General features: G+C 49.4%; 10 protein-coding genes across 10 annotated transcripts; 4 read left to right on the top strand and 6 right to left on the bottom strand.

Annotated features, from left to right (window-relative positions):
* Positions 1-45: 45 nt before the first annotated feature.
* Positions 46-1,608, top strand: FIESC28_00417 (uncharacterized protein; the record flags this gene model as incomplete). The annotated part of the gene is made up of 1 exon (XM_031154568.1): positions 46-1,608. One exon carries the CDS (start codon positions 46-48, stop codon positions 1,606-1,608), a length of 1,563 nt encoding a protein of 520 aa, XP_031021427.1.
* Positions 1,609-2,000: 392 nt separating this feature from the next.
* Positions 2,001-2,794, top strand: FIESC28_00416 (uncharacterized protein; the record flags this gene model as incomplete). The annotated part of the gene is made up of 2 exons (XM_031154567.1): positions 2,001-2,363; positions 2,414-2,794. 2 exons carry the CDS (start codon positions 2,001-2,003, stop codon positions 2,792-2,794), a joined length of 744 nt encoding a protein of 247 aa, XP_031021426.1.
* Positions 2,795-2,930: 136 nt separating this feature from the next.
* Positions 2,931-4,289, bottom strand: FIESC28_00415 (uncharacterized protein; the record flags this gene model as incomplete). Its single annotated transcript, XM_031154566.1, has 1 exon — positions 2,931-4,289. The coding sequence occupies one exon, from the start codon at positions 4,287-4,289 to the stop codon at positions 2,931-2,933; it is 1,359 nt and encodes a 452-aa protein (XP_031021425.1).
* A 1,503-nt stretch (positions 4,290-5,792) lies between these two features.
* Positions 5,793-7,208, bottom strand: FIESC28_00414 (uncharacterized protein; the record flags this gene model as incomplete). The annotated part of the gene is made up of 3 exons (XM_031154565.1): positions 5,793-6,259; positions 6,310-7,086; positions 7,145-7,208. The coding sequence occupies 3 exons, from the start codon at positions 7,206-7,208 to the stop codon at positions 5,793-5,795; spliced, it is 1,308 nt and encodes a 435-aa protein (XP_031021424.1).
* A 980-nt stretch (positions 7,209-8,188) lies between these two features.
* On the top strand, positions 8,189-8,938 carry FIESC28_00413 (uncharacterized protein; the record flags this gene model as incomplete). Its single annotated transcript, XM_031154564.1, has 1 exon — positions 8,189-8,938. One exon carries the CDS (start codon positions 8,189-8,191, stop codon positions 8,936-8,938), a length of 750 nt encoding a protein of 249 aa, XP_031021423.1.
* Positions 8,939-13,391: 4,453 nt separating this feature from the next.
* Positions 13,392-14,057, top strand: FIESC28_00412 (uncharacterized protein; the record flags this gene model as incomplete). Its single annotated transcript, XM_031154563.1, has 1 exon — positions 13,392-14,057. One exon carries the CDS (start codon positions 13,392-13,394, stop codon positions 14,055-14,057), a length of 666 nt encoding a protein of 221 aa, XP_031021422.1.
* Positions 14,058-14,316: 259 nt separating this feature from the next.
* Positions 14,317-15,471, bottom strand: FIESC28_00411 (uncharacterized protein; the record flags this gene model as incomplete). The annotated part of the gene is made up of 1 exon (XM_031154562.1): positions 14,317-15,471. One exon carries the CDS (start codon positions 15,469-15,471, stop codon positions 14,317-14,319), a length of 1,155 nt encoding a protein of 384 aa, XP_031021421.1.
* Positions 15,472-16,117: 646 nt separating this feature from the next.
* FIESC28_00410 (uncharacterized protein) lies at positions 16,118-17,125 on the bottom strand (the record flags this gene model as incomplete). The annotated part of the gene is made up of 1 exon (XM_031154561.1): positions 16,118-17,125. One exon carries the CDS (start codon positions 17,123-17,125, stop codon positions 16,118-16,120), a length of 1,008 nt encoding a protein of 335 aa, XP_031021420.1.
* A 1,856-nt stretch (positions 17,126-18,981) lies between these two features.
* On the bottom strand, positions 18,982-19,477 carry FIESC28_00409 (uncharacterized protein; the record flags this gene model as incomplete). Its single annotated transcript, XM_031154560.1, has 2 exons — positions 18,982-19,343; positions 19,417-19,477. 2 exons carry the CDS (start codon positions 19,475-19,477, stop codon positions 18,982-18,984), a joined length of 423 nt encoding a protein of 140 aa, XP_031021419.1.
* An 806-nt stretch (positions 19,478-20,283) lies between these two features.
* On the bottom strand, positions 20,284-21,916 carry FIESC28_00408 (uncharacterized protein; the record flags this gene model as incomplete). Its single annotated transcript, XM_031154559.1, has 5 exons — positions 20,284-20,369; positions 20,427-20,470; positions 20,519-21,463; positions 21,510-21,754; positions 21,806-21,916. The coding sequence occupies 5 exons, from the start codon at positions 21,914-21,916 to the stop codon at positions 20,284-20,286; spliced, it is 1,431 nt and encodes a 476-aa protein (XP_031021418.1).
* Positions 21,917-21,966: the final 50 nt, after the last annotated feature.

Raw genomic sequence — 21,966 nt, 5'->3', positions numbered from 1 at the left:
AACGTTCACTAAGCAGGAACACCCCCAAGATCGGAATAACCCACGATGCATAATGGTCAAAGTCCAGTTTCCAGTAATGGAAGAGAGTTCTACTTTCTGCCCATCGCAACAACAAATCCCACCAACCGTCGCGAGACAGAGCTTCGTCATGCGAGTGCGAGATCTTATTTGGCGAAGTCAATGCATCGTCACAAAAGGAAGATTACCGACGAGATTCAAGGAACTGTTATACCGATCGATGGCCCGACGGGGACCAGATGGCGGTCAGTGCTACTCTGCACTGTACCAGATAAGATAGTCGACCAACACACCAAGATGCTCCTACACTACTGCACCCAATCCTTCTGGCCAGGCTTCGAAGTCGGGTCAGCGGCATTCCACATCCCCTCATTCGCGCGCGACTACAACACGCTCATGTCCCAAGGTCCAGCTATGATCCACGCCCTACTATGGTCAGCAGCTGTGAGCCTTAGCTACAGAAGGAAAGCAAAGGTCACCGACAAGGGCAGCTTGATGCATTACAATCAAGCCCTCAAATGCATCTTGCAAGACATATCACGGCCGATAGCGGAAATACCAGAGCAGACGCTGTATGCGATTCTTAGCGTCACAGGTCCTGAAGTCTCCCTCGAAGATGGTGAGGGTATTGTGCGACGAGCGTTTGATCCACCTCTAAAGGAACTTGCGTGGATACATGTTTATGGGAGGAGACTTCACATCGACGCGCATGCGACAGCGTTGATAAGGATTGTTGATTTGAAAGGCGGCATACACAAACTCAAGTCAACGGAATTCCAGGCTTCGTTCAATTATATGGATCTGACAAGGGCTGCGCAAAAGTTAATCAGGCCACATCTTCCTGTTTCGCGGCTATATGGCCGGGTCAGGGAAACGCATGACAGACGACAATTTTTTGGTTATGCAGCCGATCTTGCGTCTTGGTCTTGTACTGAAGAGCCTTCGGAACAGATCGATAGACTTGTCGCTGGTGGACTGACCACGGCTCTGCAAGAGGTCATCTACGATATGAGGGCATGGGTTACAGTGATCGAGGGCTATCACTGTGGTTTATTGAAGAGCCTGGACACTTCGCTCCTCGCAGCTCATCGAGACCTGATACAACAGCGACTTCTCGCCACCCTCCCCGACGAAGAGGCACTCATTGAAGAAGACATAGAGACTGCTGCGTCTATCAACAATCTCATCCGAACAGCTTTGCTGATATTTTCACTCGGAGTAATCTTCCCTATTACATATGCGCCGCCTTACCATCGACTAGCACGACGTCTCAGATGTCAGCTCGAACAACACGTTGCCCAGGCGTCGCCGGATCTTTTAACATGGCTCGGTATGCTCGGAGTACTGTGCTGTGAGCAAGTCGGCAATGATCTTCGAGGGTGGTTCGTTCAGTTCTTGGGCATCGTGGAACAACAGCGGCCAAGTGCGAGAGCCTGGTCTACGACGAAACAAGAATCACTGGAACCGTTTCTATGGTCTGCCTTGTCCTGCGATGCAGCCGCTAAGGTAGCATGGAGAGAAGTACAAGAGGGGTCAAGAGGTTGGGAGAGCACGGCATGGTCTGGTATACTGGGGACGATATGCGGATGAGAAAGCAGTTCATTCTACTTCTGGTCGAGATCTTGCAGCCTTGCCAGCCCTACAAGGACCGAGTGATAGCGATCTTGACGTCATCACAGCTCCCACAAAGACAAACGCTATTCCGGTTGGAGTTCTGACACTAACTTCTTCGCCATTAGCTTACAGGCTAATCTTGATTGGGTATATACACTAAATCGAGCGGCATAAACCGATATCTCCAGCTCGGCGCGAAGATGGACATTGAGTTAAGGCTATTCTATATCTGCTGGATGAATCCGTTCATGTCCCCGACCACGTCTCCATCTGACCTTCCGAGCATACTACATATAAACCACAACTATTCCATAATACTGATTCCCGTCAACTTCACCTCATCTTTACTCATCATCCCACCCAACACCATGTCTCTCGCCGGAAAAGTCGTCCTCGTTACGGGAAGTACCAAAGGCATCGGAAAAGCGGTCATCGAACGTGTCGCCGCCGACGGCGCAAGCGTTGTCATCAACTACTCCAGCGATGGCGCCCCAGCAGAAGAGATGGTAAAAAAGATTGGCTCTGATAGAGCCCTAGCCGTCAAGGCCGACGTGTCCAGCATTCCTGAAATTGAGAAGCTGGTAAACGCTACAGTGGAAAGGTTCGGCAAGATCGATTGCCTTATGGCCAACGCTGCTTGTGCGCCCATGAATGATCTTGAGAGTTCGACGGAGGAGGCTTTCGATAAGGCCTTTCTACTTAATGTCAAGGGACCTTACTTCTTGGTTCAAGTATGTTTCACTGCCAGATGAATCAGGAGAGGCAAGCTAACAATTTGCAGAAAGCTGTTCCCCATATGCCTCGCGATGGCCGTGTCATTCTCGTCTCAACAGGCATCCTACACAACTCCACTGTTGCACCACGCTATCTCCTGTACGCAGCTTCCAAGGGTCCTATTGAACAAATGACGCGAGTAATGGCCAAGGACCTTGGACAAAAGTACGGCATCACTGTTAACTGCATTGCTCCAGGCCCCACTGCTACGGAAATGTTCTTCCAGGGCAAGTCACAAGAGATGATCGACATGATCGCGGGATTCAGTCCGTTGAACAGGCTGGGAAAGCCAGAGGAGATTGCAGAAGTTGCGGCATTCTTGGCTGGGCCTGGCAGTTCATGGGTTTCTGGACAAGTCATCGGGGCAAATGGAGGATCATTTGTGTAAGAGATAATTAATGTGGTATTACCAGAAGTTGACGCTGCTTATATGCATGGCCTGCGTTGTATCTATCAGACAAATAAGAATATTCTATGAACCAAGTCCCGTCGTCGAAAAGAAGTTGAAGCAACGCCCGGACAGCCTAAACCAATTTGCTGAGGCAAAGCTCAGGTACACATTTCTCCAAAGCTTCCTTAAGTTGAACACCCTCCAAGACATCCTTAGCCGTCTTCAAAGCACCCTCATAATTAACCAGAGACCCAACACACTCCATGGGATACAACCAGAATTCCATCGCAGGCTGAACACACTCCCCATGCTCAATCCCTTCACTAAGAGCACGACTCTTGAAGTTCTTGCGTTGACTCTGTACCCAGGACGTAGCCTGTTCTCTTGTTGCTATGTTTCTGCCACTTGTCTCATAGCTCATCATAAAGCGATAGTTGACTTTGTGCTCATGGGCGGCTTCCAGAATTTCGAGCAGACGGAACCAGCTGAGGCCTATGTGGATGGGGTTCTTGAAGGAGAAATATGGTCGGGTGTGATCGTTGCCCAACTTTCGTGGATCTTGAGATAGCTTATCAAAGCTTGGTATACAAGTTGACATGGGGCCGGTGCAATCTGGCTCCCAGCTCGTTCGTGGCTTTGGTGGCTGGCGCTCGTCAGAGTCATTATTCGCGGCGGCAGCAGCAGCAGCGAGGGCCATAGAGTGGGCATAGGCAAGCGTTCGCCGAGGAGGAGGAGCAGCTCTCGTCTTCTCCTGCATATGAGCAAAGGAGACATTATCCAGCCGGAGGAGTACTCCTCGAAATATGTCCTTCTCTGCATCGTCCATGTCCATGAGCTTCTGAATGTTGGGCTGGAATGGGAGAGTAAGGTTGACAAGACCCACGTATCGTGGGTCAAGCTGATATAAATTGAAGGCAAAGTCTGGGAAATACTCCGAGATGCCGACTTGAATGTTGTCGAGGTCCGGGCGGAAGTAGAATGTCCCTTCCTGAGTCTTGCTTCCCCATCGGTAGATACAAGGTATCTTCACGCGGTAGAAGCGGTTTGCAGTATCGCGCGACTCGGTGCAGACATGGAAAAGCTTGTTCATGGCATATCGCTCTTCCACGACGACGCAATATGGCTTCTTGGGGATGTCGTCCTGGGGTGATTCTGCGTCTTGCTTGAATGAGTTCTTTTCCCTGCCCTTGGCCTTGGCCTTCGTCGCCTTGTTTCGCTGGTTTCTGTTGCGGGCAGACAATTCTCTCTTTTCGAGGGAGATACGAATGAGTCGCTGACTCAATAGGACTTGCTCCCATATCAATGTTCGAATGTCACATGGGAATTCGCCAAATCGTGGGAACTGAGCAACTCCTCGAGAAGCAGGGTTCATAAGGTCGATGTTTGTGTGGGCTGAGCCACTCGGAGTCACATCATTTTCGACGACTTTCTTTTGCGCAGAGCTTGGCTCATCTTGAGCTGCCCTGCGTCGAGCTGCGTTTTTGCGACCCATTTTGTAAGTGATTCAGGCGATGTTGTATGTTCAGAAGCTGACAGATTGAGTTGCAGATGCTTTATGAGAGAGAGAAATGGTGCTTAGTGAGAGGGGAGTACTGATGGCTTTTTATTAAATATTTCTATTCATTGAAAACTTAGAATGCGCGCACCCCATGAGAAAACTTGCGTCCGTGAAACTTTGCGTGAGGTATGGTTCAGGCGTCAAAGAGATACACTCTCTCTACTGCACTGCCTATTTTCAAAGGAATATGAACCTCAACGCTATTTCGCATTTATTGGCTCAATGGGTTCATCTTGGTGGAATTATCTCGGTATATAGCGTTCGAGAGATTATGACGGCAAGATAACCATTTCACGTTAGAGTTGTACGCAACTCTCTCGGATTGTGTTGATGCCATTTTGGATCCCGCTTATGACCATATTATGACTCATTAAATACCAGAATCATGGTCTGCCATATGGATGAAAAAGTTATCCTTTTTCTCATTCAAACTCTGAACACCTCAAGCTACAGGTTAGATCCAATTTTGAGATGTCGATGTTTTGACTAATCCAGACTATGATTGGCCTACGATGATCCACTCCACTGGAGTACTCGCCAGCTTACAGTAGCCCACCAGCGAGGGATAGCGACATTCAATGCAAGTACAACAACAACAAAGGACGTAAAGCTTCCCGCATCGCACAACCAGCAAAGCTTCATACCCGGATCGAATCTAGTGAACGCCTCTATGCGCTTGTTTCTAACCCTGGCATTACGAGCCCTCAATTGCCCTCTTGCGCGGTCGCATTAGCACGCAGAGCGCCATTCGAATAACCCGATGCGATGTTCGCCCGACCGAAGCACCCTCGAACGAAGCTCAAAATCCTCGAGCTGATACAATATACGCGGAGGAGTGTCAATTGAGCCTGTTTCGAGGCTCTACAGACGATGCGCAGGACGCTTAGCAACTACGGTTACGCCCGTCTGACGGCCTTCTGTTGGATCGTCCAGACATCTCCAATGCCGCTTCACGTCCTCAACCCCCCGCTGCCGATTCGTGCTACTACGTTCCTCGCGAGATACGTACCAAGACCGAGCTTGAGACCACAATTCTGGCGGCGGGTGCGCCTTCGCCACCTTTTGGGGCGTTGTCTCGACGGCTACCCCAAAGAACCACCACAAGTCATCGCGACAAACGAGTCGTCCGTGATCCAATAGCCAATACGACAGCCGCCAACCGCCGTTGGCCGATCGATTGCAATCCACGTCGTGCGATATACCATGTAAGCATAAGCCAGTCCGCCATGCCAACGCCCCGACAACGTAGCGACCCCGACGATCAATCGAACCAACCGTCGTTGTGATCTTATATTGGCCCCGTGAAGACATGCCCCGATCGTACACTCCATTGCTTCCCACGCTAAGTGACGGAAGATATGCGCGACACCCATACTACGCTGCGACACAGATGAACCTCGTAGTTGAAGTGCAAGATGACAATTAAATACTACCCAACTAATCAGAATCCGAACTACTACTACTCGTATCGACCTTTCCACTCTTCTTAAACTTGACATCCGGAATATACAAATTCGTCATGTCATGCCGTCCTCCACACTCCGCCGCCTTACAAGTATATCCTTTGTCAAAACACCTCCTACACGTATCCCAATCGCCATCATTGCAGATAGCGCAGTAGTAAAACTCGCCCTTGATCAAGACGTTGCAGATATCGCAGTAATACTTGGGATACACCTTGACAAGGCTATGTTTTCCCTTGCCATCGCATGTCTGTCCCTGCGCAAGACAATCGCGACAAATGTCGTAGTCGCCGCCGTCGCATTTCTTGCAGTGCGCGTAGGGACCGCTGATGGCTTGGTCGCAGACGTTGCAATCGAGACCGACGTCCCAGGCGGGGTATTCGACGAAGTCGGCGAAGTCTTCTGTGCCTTTTCCGTGGCGCTTCTTTGCTTTGCGTTTGTCTGCGCGATTGAGTTAGCAAATAATCGCACGTAGTAACGGATTGACTCACCGATGCGGTCCTTGACGAAGAAGCCAGCTACGCCACCCGCAGTGAAGCCACCAGCTGCCGCAAGAAGAGAGGACGACTTCTTCCCACCCTCGGGTAGACTTGGTCGTGAGTCTTGCGGGTTTACGTACTGTGGCTGTTGTGGTCCTCTGTTCGCTGTATGCAGACTGCCTGGGAAAGCGGGCATGGCTGCCAGTGGAGGAAGATCAGATGGCGCTTGCCATGTGCTTCTGCCTGATGTTTCAACGTAGTACCATTGTTGGTCCTTCTCCGACCAGTGTGCAATCCAGCGTGGTGGTGTCGGACATGGAGAGGTAATTGATGGAGCGGCACCGTATGATGTCGCTGCGACCGGCGGGTGCACGCTTGGTGGGCTTGTCATTGAAGCGGGCGGCGGTGACCATGGTTGATGCTGTGGCTGTTGCGGTGTTTGTGTTGAAGGGTTGTACGGGGGTGGTTGAGGACTGTACGATTGATGATGGCCTGAGTACTGCTGTTGAGGCTGTTGTTGTTGTGGTGGCGGTTGGTGTGACTGCTGCTGTGGTGGTTGATATCCAGGCTGCTGTCCACTGAAAGAGGAGTGACCATTGTATGGCGGGCCGGTGTAAGCTTGGAAGCCCGGATTCTGCTGCGGTTGTCCTGAATTGTATGACTGTTGCGGTGCGCCATATGGAGACGGAGATGGTGCATTTCCTTGATAACTCTGCTGTCCTTGATAGGAATTGCTCCCGTATTGTTGGTAATTCGGGTTATGAGCATCGGGTACTGGAGGAGGAGCGCCTGCCATCCCGTTAGCGAATGACACTCAGTAACCCGACCCCTACGATGGATGCCTTACCTCCCTGCTGGCTCCCCAAGTTGAGCCCTTCAAATTCCTTCTTAAACTTGTTTAAAAATGACATCTTGTTCAAATGGTAACGAAGTACCTCTAGAACTTGGGGAAATAACAGCAAGAACAAAGGCGGCTTATGGTCGTGGTTTTAAATCTTCAAGTCCATCGCCGGAGGCTGTGCTCTAAACCTGCCGCTAATTTCTCAGCTGGGGTAGCGTCGTAGAAGGATCTGTCGTGAAACCCACAGCTTTATATCCGTTGGAGTCGCTTGTTGAAGGATGACGGCCTGCTAAGCCATTTGGAGCAATCAAGCCTTTGGACCTTTGTTAGGTGAAATCCTACGGCTGGATTGGCTCAAGTGAGGATGAAGGCGGTGCCGTCAATCGCTGATGGAGGATCGATGCTACTGGATGTCCTGTACGCGATATCACTTGCAATTGGATTGGCTTCAACGCCAGTAATGCACCTACTTTGTACATCTTGGTTAGATCCTTTCTTTTACAGATCGGTATTGAGATCTGTCTCTGAGCGTCATTCATGGTCTCATATTGAGGCCTCCTCTTGGTTGCCGTGATGGTGGATGCTCATTCAGCCCTGTGAGGCTGTGCTAAAATTGGTGGACAAACTAAATTTGGGTTGTGACATCCATCCCAATTTCCAGCAATCCATCCACACAGAATTGGAGAACTTGAGGTCCAGTCAACACTACTGCCATCTGTTATCACTTCCTATCATACGACTTTATTATTGCTTGAGCTCGTCTCCGAATCGCGTGCGCGGGAGGATGGCAGAGAAGGTTCTCCAATAATTTATCTTCTGGAAGTATCATGGTCCTCTCCGATGCTTACACAAGAGAGCATGACTCACTCGGTCACCAGCGTTGTTGAACGTTGACTGGCAGAAAGGCAACAAACAGTCCATATACGGAGATTTGTGAAACCTTGTTTACCTGAATGACTCCCTGGGTAACGTAAAGTCTTGTGTATAATAATCTGCTTATGACCTACATCTTCGCAAACGGCGTCTACTCTGTTGACAGCAAAGCCCAACATGGCTAACCAACCACCATTCGCAGTTCTTGCGAATGCAGCCCCTCTTCCTCTCATCAAATCCACGACCAAAGCTTCAACGCTCAATTATTTCGGCTTCGTCGATGGATCAACGCCGCCCGAAGCGTCCAAATTTCTGGCCAAATACTCCGATGGCACAGCAAAGGATATCCACCCCGCAATCGCGACGTTCCTGCGCATAACCCAAAATGACTGTGTCGGAAATGCAAAGGACAAAGAGGCATGCTGGTTCACCATTCGAGTCACGAAGCCCAGCGATGAGTTCAGAATCACAAGGTGGCATCAAGACGGACCTATGTATCGCTACGACAAAGGTCGCGAAGATGTTGTGCGCAGCAAATATGCCATTACCTTGCTCGGACCATCAACACTCATGCTGGTGCCGTCGGAGCACACATTCGCAACGAAAAGTGAAAGCCGCGAGCTATTTCGTTATTGGTCACGTCCAGGTTCATCTCCACCCCCGTATGCGAGCTATGAAGAAGCAGACATGGCATCGCGAGTATGGCTTGAAAATAAGTTCCAGAATGAACCCAGAGTCGAGGCTAGACAAGATCAAGTCATTCGATTTAGCTGGGGAAGGGATGATAGCCCGATTCACTCGGAGCCTGACATTGTTTGTGATAGGGTCTTCATGTCGGTGCTGTATGGTAGCGAAGCAGAGATACTGAGAATGTGCGAGATAAGGAAGGCCACATTTGGTGTTTATGAGGTGGAAGAGGAAGATTAGTGATGATGGGCGTAACATTTGTCGCCTTTACTGCTGCTATGAAACGAACTGGATGGTGTCGACCAGACCGGTGGAGGTTAGATGGTTCCCTGCAGTGAGCGTCGCTGAGATTTAGCGAGCCAACCGGTATTAATGGTCAGTGGCACATCGTGGACATGCTTGCTGTTTCCGGTGTACAAGCAAGCTTTCAATGTGGTATACGAATTAAAAGTCCACCTACATCTTCATTCTCTGCATCCTTGTATCTGCGCGTGCGTTGTCCGTAATAAAGCATGGTTTATAAGGAAGGGCCCCTCGTCCGGTGCTTTCTTAACATTACCTAGGTACCTATGCGTCCCGTACTGGGCGGTGGGGCGGGTCCACAGGCCCTACCCAAACAGGCTTCCGCCCCCAAATTCAGCATGATTTACGCTCACTGCCTTGACGCTCATCTAACCTCAACATCGTAATGGCCACACCGCGGTTAACTCCTCAGCTCATATTCTAAGAATTCTTTCCTATACCAGCATAATGCGATCTCCAAAGTCTGACGACAGCTATTTACTGCGCATGCCAAACGAGATCCTGCACCTTTGTTTCGAACAAGTCGCCTACCTCGACCATGAACTGGGAATAGGCTACGAATACTACAATAGCCGCTATAAAAATGTAAATACCGACAGCAAGGAACACACTCGGGCCGGGCTACATCAAGGCCAAATCAACGTCGAAGGGCAATACGCCTTAGCACTCACATGTCGACGCTTTCACGATCTAGTTATACCCATCTTGTACACAACTGTACGGCTAGATGCACACAAATTCTGCCAAAATTGGTCGCATCAGAGAGTTCTGTTTTTCCGGACGATTGACGAAAACCTGTCGCTCAAGCTGCACATCAAAGATCTAACAATAAACTGGGATTTCGAATGCGTGGGGATGGATACAATCCGATATCTTGCCAAATTGCCGAGTCTAGAGCGTTTGGCACTCTGGAAAATGAAGGTTGAGCCTGGAATGATAGCTGGTCCTTTGCCAGTAAGCAATTCCTTTCTCATTTGCGTGTGGGCTCTATGTCAATATCTTCCTGGAGAACGAACAGGCTTTCATGCTGTGTGGGAAAGGAATAAATGTCTCGCAAGACCTATACTACCAAACCAAAAGAGCCCAAGCGCTGGTTCAACTTGACCTGAAGTGACCAAGGCATTTCGTCTCTTATGCTTTTGGGGGTAATTCTTCTCAAAGTCTCATACTAACCCATAGTACCTAGGAAGAGAAGGGAACATCAAGCTTGACCGATGTCAGCTTCAAAACACTACACGCCAAACCTGCAGATATCAAACCTCTCCTCGAATGGCCGCGAAACCTTCAATCTTTTGACTTTGGTCACATGTCATTCGATGGATACGATCCTGATGAGCCAGAAGCAGAATTTGACTACGCCAAATTTCCGGATGCACTCGAATCACAGCGGGAATCGCTACGTGTTCTCAAGATCGGATACCTACCTTATTATAATACTGAGTTGCATCAATTGTCAACGCGGCTCTTCCCCCAACTACACACCTTGACCTTGAACTTGGTCAAAAAGCACCCATGCCCCATAACGTTGAGCAACTGGCTCGGTCCCTCTCTCCACACGCTCATCCTCGATTTTCATGGGGACTCACAGTGCGGACCATTCAGCACATTTGCTGCGGTAGAAACGCAAAAGATGATGAGAGTGGGGAGATGAGCCAGGAGGACCAAGGAGCGCGGTGGCGGTGAGAGTTTGAAGAGGATAGGGATTAGAGTATTTGTCGATGATTCAGAGGAAATTGGGGATGTGGTTGTGGAGGAGAGACAGTGTGAGCACAAGAATAGAAGCAAGAAGCTTCTCGCTATGGCATTGAAGTGTTTGGAAAGGGCCGGATTTCAGTCATTTTGGATTGGGGCGAGTGGAGTTGAGCATACTGCGAGGGATATTCGAGGGTTCTGTGAGTGCGATGATGAGGCACATGGGTAACAGAAGAACATCCTTCAAGCCCTAGGGCGTCAGGATAAAGTACCCCAAGCATTTGGCTAAACTAGAACAAAGTAATGAGATTATTTCGTCTCTTATGCTTACAACAGGCGACTCTTTTGACGCCTTTGCACGAGGCTAGGTGGACCCTGCCGCAGTGGGATCCATTAGGCTGCGCAAGAGCTCAATCATGATAACACGTATATCTGTGGCCGTGGAATCCTTTGACGTCTGAAGGGCTGCTGCTGTGAAGGCGGATTACGTATCATATGGATGGAGCCGACCAGTTATTTCAGTTTCTAACAAGGAAAGGCATCTGATAGCTAGTCCAAACCTTCTGTTAGGGCAGGGTAAGGAAAGAAAAAAGGGTTTGTAGGCAGCGTAGTCATGATGCTTTACAAAAGTGTAAATATATTTATAAATCTCTTCTGATGGATATTTGCTTCCAACTTCACATGGAGAACTACAGTCATCAGATCTCATAATGGCTATTATTCCGCTCGCCGCATTGTGGGTGTTCTACCGCCGCTTACACTTATTCTGCTTGAAAGGGCCACAATGTCATTGCAGAAAAAGATATCACTTTTATGAATCTCTCATAAAGCTCTTCCGGACTCCCAAAGATGACAGCTGCATCCTACGCATGCCGGATGAAATCTTGTGCCTCATTGTCGAAGAGGTTGCGCAACTCGACCACAAATGGGCGATGAACAAGGTCTACTACACCAACAAGTACAGGGAGCGTCAAGCCAGACACAATAACCATCTTCGTCGGGGACAAGTGGATGTCGAAGGACAGTACGCTCTCGCGCTTACGTGCCGCCGCCTTCACCGTCTGGCGATGCCCCTCTTGTGCGGAAGAGTCGTCCTCGATTCTTGCGATCCTTTCCACCATTGCGCGCCCCAGAAAGACCTTTTTCTCAAGTCCCTCGACGAAAGTCCATGGCTTCAATTATACGTCACGGACTTAACAGTGAATTGGAACGGAAATACGATGGCCAGTGGGGAGATCAAATTACTGATTAAGTTGCCGAATTTGCAACGATTGACACTCGATTCGCTCGACCTTTGCCCTAGGGACCTGGACTTCGGTCCTTTGCCTGTGAGTAACAGTAGTACCTGATCCTTTGCTGCCAGACCTCCGCTGACTTTGGCCTACAGGCAGAGAAGGGAACGGCGAACGTTTCTACCCTCAAGTTCTTGGCTCTACGCGCTAGGCCTAGGTCCATCAGACGTCTACTGGAGTGGCCAAGTGCGCTTCACAGTCTCGATCTGAACATCATAGCTTATAGAGAGGACTGGTTTCATCCTCACTCTCATTCCCGATACTGGACAACGGACAGGCTAGCCGACGTACTCAGGCCACAGCGCGAGTCCTTGCGCGAGTTGAAGCTGGGGTGGTTAGGATTCGCTTTTCGTCACCACAAATTCACAACATGGCCGTATCCCAATCTACACACATTCACCGTAACTGTTACAAATTCAAAGCCATCCTCGAACGGTTGTGCCAGATGGATAAGCCCTAGCCTTCGAACGCTCATCCTCGATGCCCACCTTTGTTGTAGTTTTGGGTTCGATATCTGTAGCCATTTTAGCGAGCTCGATATCCTGTGGACCCTGGACAATGGTGCCTCCGCCGGTGCGATCAAGAACGAGGAGGGGAGACAACTCGAGAGAATAGGTGTTCGAATATTCGCTGAAGACCGGAACCGCCGTGAAGCCTTATTCGAGAAGGAGCGGGCGAATATGCATGAAGATAGCGAAAAGCATAGACTCGTAGTCTTGCTCGAGACTTTGCAGAAACATGGGTTCAGCACTTTTTGGATTGGGGCGAGCGGTGTTGAGTACACAGCAAGAGAAATGCGGGAATCATGCAAGTGTGCGAGGTGTGTACCGTAGTTTCTTGCCTGGTTCGACTTGCGCACCTGGCTTATTGGGGTTTTACTTCACTGGAGAGGTCGCAGTTGATGATATGGAAAATGAGATTTATCTGGGGCTCACTGGTTAAAGAAACCCCCAGCAACAGAAAACCTACTTTCCATCGAAAGCATCTATCAGATAACAAAGAAAGGGAGTGTGACGTCGATATAAAATGATTATGCAGACTGATATCGTGGCCCTGATTCGTCATGCTGTATAATGTGCTTGGATAAGTGCTGACAAGTGATTCGCGATAGTTTCATAAGGCGAACACAGTGGCGTCACCAAGCCCGTGATTGGCTGCGTTAATTCAAACTTCCTGACTCGTTGGAACAACACATAACAAAAGCAAATAAGACAGTTGCACAGAAAGCAAGTGACGGAACAGCCATGTTCAGGGAAAGAGGTGCCTGTTCACGTGTATCGGGTTTCTAAATTTGTAAAAACATTAACGCCTCAGGATATGCCGAACAACCACGCAATCACGAACTTTGTCAGTAATCTCCCCTACAATTTTTTCCCTCTACCCGCAATCCCCCAAACACATTCAAAATGCGTCGAGTTCCCTATCACGCGTGCCAACCGATCATCATCTCCGGCCCTTCGGGCGTCGGAAAGGGCACACTTACCACCAAGCTTCGAGAAACACACCCCGACAAGTTCGCAACTGTCGTATCACACACGACAAGGCCACCTCGACCAGACGAAATTGAAGGTACCCACTACTATTTCACGAGTAAATCTGACTTCCAAGCTCTCTATGCACAGGGGATGTTTGTCGAGTGCACTGATTACAACGGACATTACTACGGCACATCGCTCCAAGCAATTCAGGATGTTATTGACAGAGAAATGACTCCGTTGCTTGACATCGATATGGAGGGGGTCAAGGCGATGAAGACTTTCAAGAAACAGAGCGTGAAGTATGTCTTCGTCCAGCCGCCAAGTTTGGTAGCTTTGGAGACTCGGCTTCGAGGTCGTGAGACCGAGGATGAAGAGAGCATCAAATCACGACTCGCGCAAGCAGTCCTCGAGCTTGAGTACGCTGCCAGGCCAGGTATCTACGACCTGACCATCGTCAACGACGACCTGGAGACCGCATACCAAACACTCGAAAAGTTCGCCCTCTCGACCGAACCACTCCCGCCGAAAGAAAAGTCCCTGCGCAACAAGGTGGAAACATTATTCGAAGAGATCAGGCTACGATGGGTCCACTGATACCCCTTCTCAGACAGCTTAGATCGATCCAAACAATTTTTTATTGATTCGTTCGTTGCTCGCTATTCATATCCGAGCTCTATTCCTTTGAAAATGACAATCTAGTATGTATGATCCCTAACAGTTCCTAACGAGTTGTGTGTGTTTCCTCATGATGTTCATGTTGATATTGTATGTCGTTTGACTAAAATGCCTTCCAGAACGCCGTATTCGTTATGCAATAAATATCTCCAAAATATCCTCCTATTTCGTAATGGGCTTAGCGACTGCCTCGTCGGCGCCAGCGACGTTTGCGACCTTCATGCATTGGGATCGACTGGTGTTTGTTGACCACGAGATCCATTTGTGATTCGGTGGCAGCTCGTTTGATCATATCCGTCGATGGGCCATTTGTAATTTCCTCAATCGTCATTCCGGGCTTCTCATCCTCGATCATATTCATCTCGATCGTCTCTCCAAGGCCAAGCACTCGTGGAGTATCAGAGATCTGGAGCTTGCCCGACAAGCCCATCCACTCCAGTGCTTTCTCGAACAGACTTGACTCCGGGGGACTCCACATGCCGACGTCGAAGGTGAAGTGCTGCTGGTCGTCGGGGAGATTCAGCCACACGAAGGGTCTGTTGCTGTTGATTCGGCCTTCGATAACGAAATCACCAATCTCCTCGGGGATCTTGATGCGATCAGGGATCAGAATCGTTTGGTAGGCTGGAATGATGAGGTGCAGCTGCACGGGTTTGCAGTGCTGTCGTCTTCGTGCCTTGACCATTTCTCGTTTCGTGATGCGCTCTCGAGCGGCGAGCATGAACATGAAAACGGTGTCGAGCTGGTTGGTGTATCCGCAGAACCTCGGGCTGAGCTTCTTCTCTTCGATAAGGTGGAAGAACTTGGGATACCAATCGGTGTCGGGATGCCAGAGAAAGAACCAATGCTCTCGGTCTTGGTCGACGCTGGTTTGGCTGAGTCGCTCTCTTATCATGTCGAAAACATATTGTGGAAAGTCTCGCTGTGCTGTAAGAGCAGCCTGGGCCTGCAGAGTATCCGAGATGTTGCCCAGCTTAGCAGCGATAAGGTTCAAGGCCTGGATGCCTTGGTATGTCTGGATGATGTTTGCCCCCGCGCTCAACGTGGTGGCGACAATGGAAAACTGGTGAAAGAGCTTGGCGCTGTCGACGAGGGACTGACCCAAGATGTGCATCTGCGGGAGGATCACCTGGGCCGTTTTCACGGTCTGGGACGCGCCCGAAAAGAAGTCATTGGCATGGCCAACAACATCTCCAACCTTGGCGAGCTTGTTGGCGGCCTGAACGATCTTGATGACGGGCGACGCCGAGGCGCAGGTGCTTGCAACCTCTAGAGCAGCTGATTGGAACCTCTTGTCGCGAACTGCTGTACCGAATAGTTCTCCGAGGCCCATGTTTTAGATAAAGAGTGTATGTAAAGTATGGATTTGGTTAGTAGAGAATGAGTGAGAGACGAGACGATGGATATTGGATGTCCAGTATGTAGGAGCAAGCGTCCAACGTGGATACTGAGCCAAAAAGGCGGTAACTGAAGATGGATACGCTGATCGAGAGGAGGCCTCTTATTGGACAGGGGATGGGAGGCCACCAATCATTGCGCGCCAGCTGGTTTTGCGGCCCAACGCGGTAACGTGTATCATGGAGAGGAGAGGGGAGTCATCATGCCATGGCAGTAGAATCTTTAGAATGACGCATACGAAATGAGATTCGGGGTCTTTAGCTGAGAGACTCGGTAGCTGAATTGAGGTTTTTAATGTGGATTGGACTTGTCTCGCTACCTCGTTGAAATGTCCACCTTGGCGATGGCGTGAGGTACCAGGGAGGGAGCTTCTGTGGGGTCCCAATTTTCAGGGGATGTTCTGATTTTTACGTCCAAGCTTCACCAGTCAAAGGCGTAGGGTAGCTGAACTCATAACAGTCAGCCACAATGAAACCCTGGCGTACACTATTGAATGTTTAAGAACGAATGATTTATTGATTTACAAAATCATAATCAATTAAACTAATATTACAGTTGGTAAAACAACGACAGGCTCAACTTCACGCCTCCCAAGCAAGCTCATGCAAATCCCGACGCGATTGCTTTTGCATCTTCGCCCAGGCAATGGTTCCTCCCAGCCGATCTCCAGATTCATAAAATAAATAGGTATTCTCCCCGGACGTGACAGGATCAGGAGCCGCAACACGCCCAACATCCTGTCCCTGTCCACGGGACTGATAAAACACGATTGGCTCCGATCCAACCTTTCTTAGCGTCGCATCAATTGTCCGAGCGTACATCTTGCCCGAAGACCCATGGTAAATGATGTAAGCTTGTCCTTTCCAGACCCAGTAGTTGGCGCCAGAGACGTTATCGCCTTCGACACTACCACCTGTGACGAGATAGTTTGAGTAGACGTCCCATTTGCGACCGTCCACTGACTCAGCGAGTCTAATTTTGCGCTTGTTGTTGCTTTCATTGGCCATGTAGAACATTGCGTAGTTGTACTTTGACGCTCCATTGGGATGGCTGAATACGCGAGCGTAGCTAGTCTCTGTAGTGCTGGAACTGGTCATGGCTGTTGAAACAGCTACACCTCCGTACCGAAAGTTGATACCGTCGCTTGACTCTGCCCAGCGCGTCTTTGTGTTGTCGCCGTGGAAGTAAAGGAACAAACGACCAGTCTCTGCGTTCCATGCGGCATCTGGACTGGATACATGTGGAACAGAGTAGTATGAGTCCCACTTGTTCTTGATAATCGGGTTGCTGGCATATTCTTTCCATGGTCCCTCAAGACTATCAGAGTAGGCTAGTGAGATACCACCTGGGTTCTCATGTGGTGCATAGTAGATGTACCATTCTGCAAGAGGGTTGTCTAGGTATTGTCCTGCATGGAACACACTAGGGAAGATGAATTCGTTTGTGGGATTGTACTTGAAGGTTTCTTTGTTGGTGACATGTCCTTTGAACCAGAACTTGGGCCAACCAGCAGGTGCAGCAGCTTGTGCACTTGCTAGAGTGACTAAGAGTGTTACGCCTAGTAGACGAAGCGTTGAAGAAGGACGCATTGTGTGGTGAATTATATATGAGAATTATAGGCCTTGCGATAGTGATACAGCAAGATCTACAGGAGATCCTCTTGAAACAGCAAGAGTTTCTATCCCTTATATACCAATTCTTCATTTATTAACTACCTATCATCTACACTGATCACTGATGATAAGTTGCACGGCATCAGACCGACACTCCCCGAAGGACGTCAGTTATGCCAGCGCATGACAGTCGCAAGGTTGGATCCAGCTTGCATTATGCGCATTTCAGGGCAGAGTCCTCAGTGGTCAGAAGTGAAAAAGAAACAAAAGGGTGGCCCTGTCGGGCGGTAAGGCTAATGAGTGCAACGTCGGAAACATCGCTCTGATCTGCAGTCCGGGGTAGGTACTTTCTCACCCATACTAATTTTAGTGAAAGGATGGGTAGTGTTGGGGATGGGTCGCCTGACACTCGCATGTGGTTTACAGCCCCTGCAGCGATGGGGATGGGGAATAACGCCGAATGACTTGCTGCAGGTTTAATGAGCTTTGGCATGTGCCTGAACCCTTTATCACCATGAAACGCGAGATCAGATCATGATGCTGACGATGGATTCAATTAAAATTGAAGCGCGTTTACGAAAATAGATGACGGTCAAGCAAGGCCTTTCATATGGGCTATATAGGTCGTGTTAAGGACTCGGATCCCTGACAGTGACATACTTGAGTACACTAGCCAAAGGATCAAGCTTACCAGGAGCTTGTACCAGAGCTTGACTGCGGCGAGCTCACAACGTCATAAGAAATCCTCTTCATCCTTTCTTAATGGTTTTGTATGTAATCACGGACGTAACACGGGAGTTGTCCGATCCATCCGGACAACTCACCAAGTGGTCGGGAGGTAGTACAACTCATTATCAGGCTTAGTCCAGGCCTCTTGTCAGCAATCATGCAAACTGCAAAGGTTCAACGAACAATAATCTCCGATTCGCACAATAACCTGTGACTTAGTAAGGATCCCACTCTCCGGCATATTCCTGCAATTAATATGCAACATCGGTATTATGTGAGAGCTCTGAATAGTTCGTCGAGAGCCTCTTTAGGAAATGTCCGAAATCGTTGATGCACTTGCTGAGTTTGAAAGTCCCATCGTCATGGAATGTGTTGGTGTATTGCTCGCCGTCTCATCCGATGCTCAAGCATATTGCTGAGCGCCTCATTGCCAATAGCTCACAGGCCTCTTGCGACATCATGCTCATCCTCCATATGACGAAAGGGAACAACGCAGCTTGCCACCAAAAGCAAAACCTATGGACAAGTCCCGAAAACAAGCTCTTTCTCGCTTCCAGCTTCTTCTCTACGGGCAGACTACCCAGCGACGTGGTCATCATCCCTTCGACGTGTCTAACCTTAGCGGCATGATAGGAAGAGACATGAAACACGCGAGGAACCTATAAAACCAGTCAGATATCATCAGTCTGTCATTCGTCGAGGCGAAAACTTGGCGGCTGACACAGTCCCGGGAATAAGAAGTGAAAAGGATGAGATTTAAACTTGGAAGAAGAGCCCTTGGCTTTCATGCACTAATTCCCGAGTCGTGCTGAAAATGTGTCAGCAGCTGAGTGGTGTTGTCAATTTGATTTTCTATCTTGTGATACGTCATAAGCTGATTGTGTTCTGCGACCGGAATAAGCTGTCGCACGACGCAATGCAAGAAGCAATTCGCGGAAGGTTAGCTGATGCGACAGGATTATTCTTTACTGCAAAAATGCCCGCGAGGCACGACATATTCAATGATTGGTAGAGTTAGGGTGCATTAGAATTAATTTGAATTGCCTTGCTAAATATCACAAAAGCAACCACCCATCGCATACCGTCTAATCCCACTCCACGGTTTACTTCTTCAAACCGCAGTTGGTGACAGGAACCTGAACAGCAGTTGCATCAACCCTTCCAAGCTTAACAGCCTGGTTGTTGGTCAAAGCATTCATAGCTGCCGGCGAGATGTTGAAACCCTGACTTGTGTGATCAATCGCCAGGATATTAATACTCTTTCCCTTGTATGTCAACTTCCAACAAGTTCCACAGTTTGGTGAGTTCCACCCAGGAATTGCTTGCGCGCCGCCGATGTAGGGGAATTTGGGGATCTGTCCTTGCTTCTGCCACTTGTAGCGGGTGATGAGACCGTTACTGCCGTCGGAGCAGGAGACAGCGGTCATGGCGCGGTTGGCATCACCGTAGCCTGGGTCGTAGCTTACTAAAAAAAAAATTGTTAGTCTCAAAATTCCTCTGTGTAGGTAGTGGTTGAGGTGGTATTTGGGCGGGCTTACCGGTAATGGCTGACACAGAGGTCAGAACAGAAGCGAGACAGAAGAGATTGGTCAGCTGCATTTTGATTGTGTTGAACTGTTGGATTGAATTGTCGCACGAGATTGAAAAGTGCCGAGCATCTGCCCTCTATTTATCCTTTCCCTCATGCATCCCTCATCTCATTCAAGCCGCTCGATCCGAGAATAACCTCGTGTTGTCGGAACACCATCACCACCACCCCGCCATGAAGCTGCAACACCTCGTGTTACCCAGCACCAAACATGTGGGGAATCCTGCGGTTCGGACCGCTTCAGGATTGGCACCATCAGATCAGCTGGGCTTGGATTGTTCGTAAATGAGTTTGCTAGTATGTGCCGTGTCTATTTGATTGGTTTGTGGTGGGGATTGAGTTCGTATTGGGATGTTCGAGAACATCTCGTATTCTACGGCACAACAGCTGGTCATGAGATGGGTTCGGAAATCCAGTACGAATGAGGGCATTGGAATGAGGGGAATCGTATAGATCTGCCGAGATGGCTGATCTGACGTCAGAAACGTTGATCAAAGCGCAGGAATAAAGGAATTGTACGAAAAAGAATGGTAAATGATGTGATGTAAGTGCCGGTAAGTGGAATTAGCGTTGTGTGTAAGTTGAGATGACGGTGAGAGCTAGACGAGGTGGGCTACCACGCTAGAAGATGGTCTAGATCTCTGAGCTAACACCTGGAGATGAAGCTCTTAAGATAGATCTGCATGCGACACGTGCAATTGGGACTGGTTTGAAAGATAACAAACTCAACTAAACGACATAGGATTCCACTTTGTCAATCATGCACCTCTACTTCCATCCCCTCCTCACCGCCAAGCATTAGCACCTCGTATCGATCTTAGCCCTCGATGGCATCAATGAGAGTCATCTTGGGATGAACATATGTACCATCAACCATTTCCTCCTCCGCACCATACCATCGCACTGAAGCGGTCCAATCAGCAACTGGTCACAATGCGGAATAAAGACTGGGCGACTTACTAGTAACTGAGATGTTTCCACCGCCGGAGTTGAGCGGCAACCAGCTGTCGTATCGTCAGTACTCATTCTGTCTTGGATCAGGCATCACTTACTTGTTGGTCCAGTTGGAAGGCGGCTTGATGTTCTGATCCTGAAGCAAGACCTGGAAGACTCCCTCCCCGCCAGTTTCTACTGGGCTTCCGTCAGGGAACGTCAAGTTACTCCTATCGCCAACCATGTACTTGTCCAGGTCATTCGGGATCAAGTCTTGATCGGGTCCGTAGGCGGTAAGACTCCAGAAACCTCCCTCTTTAATCTTAGGTGGTGCGGTAAAAGTCCAGAGAACAGATTGACCCTCTTCGACAGCAATGTTGGCGTCGAAATATCCAAATGCCGGGTATGCACACTCAGATGGCTTTAATGCGAGATAGGCCGTCAGGCCAATCTGGTATCGCATCTCATAGTTGGAATCGAAGCTACCGATGTATTCTTCAGAAATGAGAGTCCAGCCATTGCCGACATCTTTGCTAACCTCTGGTCTTTCTGAAAAAGCCAAGGCTGTCTTGTTCGCCATTCCGACGGCCTTTGTCAAGTCTGTACCTGCCGGTTGTTGGAACTTTCCGTTATTGAAGCCTGCCTTCTTGAGGTCTTTGGCAACGGTCTTGCGATCGGAGACGATATAGGGCGGCAGGTATGGTGTAAGAGCTGCGGCGGTGTTCATGACGGCCTGATACTGCGACTGGTTTTCGTCGGTATAATCAGGGTCGGTGAACATGGTGAGATTGAGAGCTGGGGCGACAGGCTTTCCGGATCGTCGAACAGGGCGTACGCGGAAGCCCTTTTGGAGCTCTGCGACAATAGCGACATCTTCTTCTGTGCGGTCGGTGACGATTCTCGCGTTTACAAGCCCGTATGCCATGGGGAAATTGATGACTCCAACGTAGCCTTCTGGTACATCATCGGTTTGAAGACCATAGGCCTTGGAGTTATACCGGACTAGGTAGTCTCCAGGCTTGCTCGCGTCGAGGTTACCAAGGTTGATCAGATTGTCGCCATAACTATATGTTGTTAGGTGTCGGCTTCACTCACAGTCGGCTGACTCACGGTGTGCAAAAGGGAAAGACCCAGTATCGACCCTCCGGCACCTCTGGTACGGTCACCTTGAGATCATTCGACGACAAATCCATGAACAGGATTGAGTACATGGTATCCGCGTTGGGTCGGACGACACCAACAGCGCCTGGCTCGTTTGGCTCGGAAGAGGGTATGTTGATGTTAGGCCTTATCGGGACACCTGCAGCGAGCAAAGGCCTGGCAATATCGCCGAAAGCGTACAGAGGGAAGCCATACTATTGCATGTTAGCGAATGACTTAGGCTTCGTGGCAAGGCTTGTGCCGACCATGTAGGCGAAGGAAAGCGCTTCTTGTACGCCATCATCTGGGCATGGTGTTGGTGTTGCGGTCGAGAGCCCGAGGAGAGTGCAGACTATTGCTACCGGCGACGCTTTCATCTTGAATGGGTAGCTGTGAACGATTGATGGTGATGAGTGATGTTGTCAAT

The sequence above is a fragment of the Fusarium coffeatum genome (genome assembly GCF_003316985.1).
Source record: "Fusarium coffeatum strain FIESC_28 chromosome Unknown BRIP53273_contig_9, whole genome shotgun sequence".
NCBI lineage: Eukaryota > Fungi > Ascomycota > Sordariomycetes > Hypocreales > Nectriaceae > Fusarium > Fusarium coffeatum.
The sequence above is the reverse complement of the archived record's forward strand: the minus strand, read 5'-3'. Positions and strand labels throughout refer to the sequence as shown.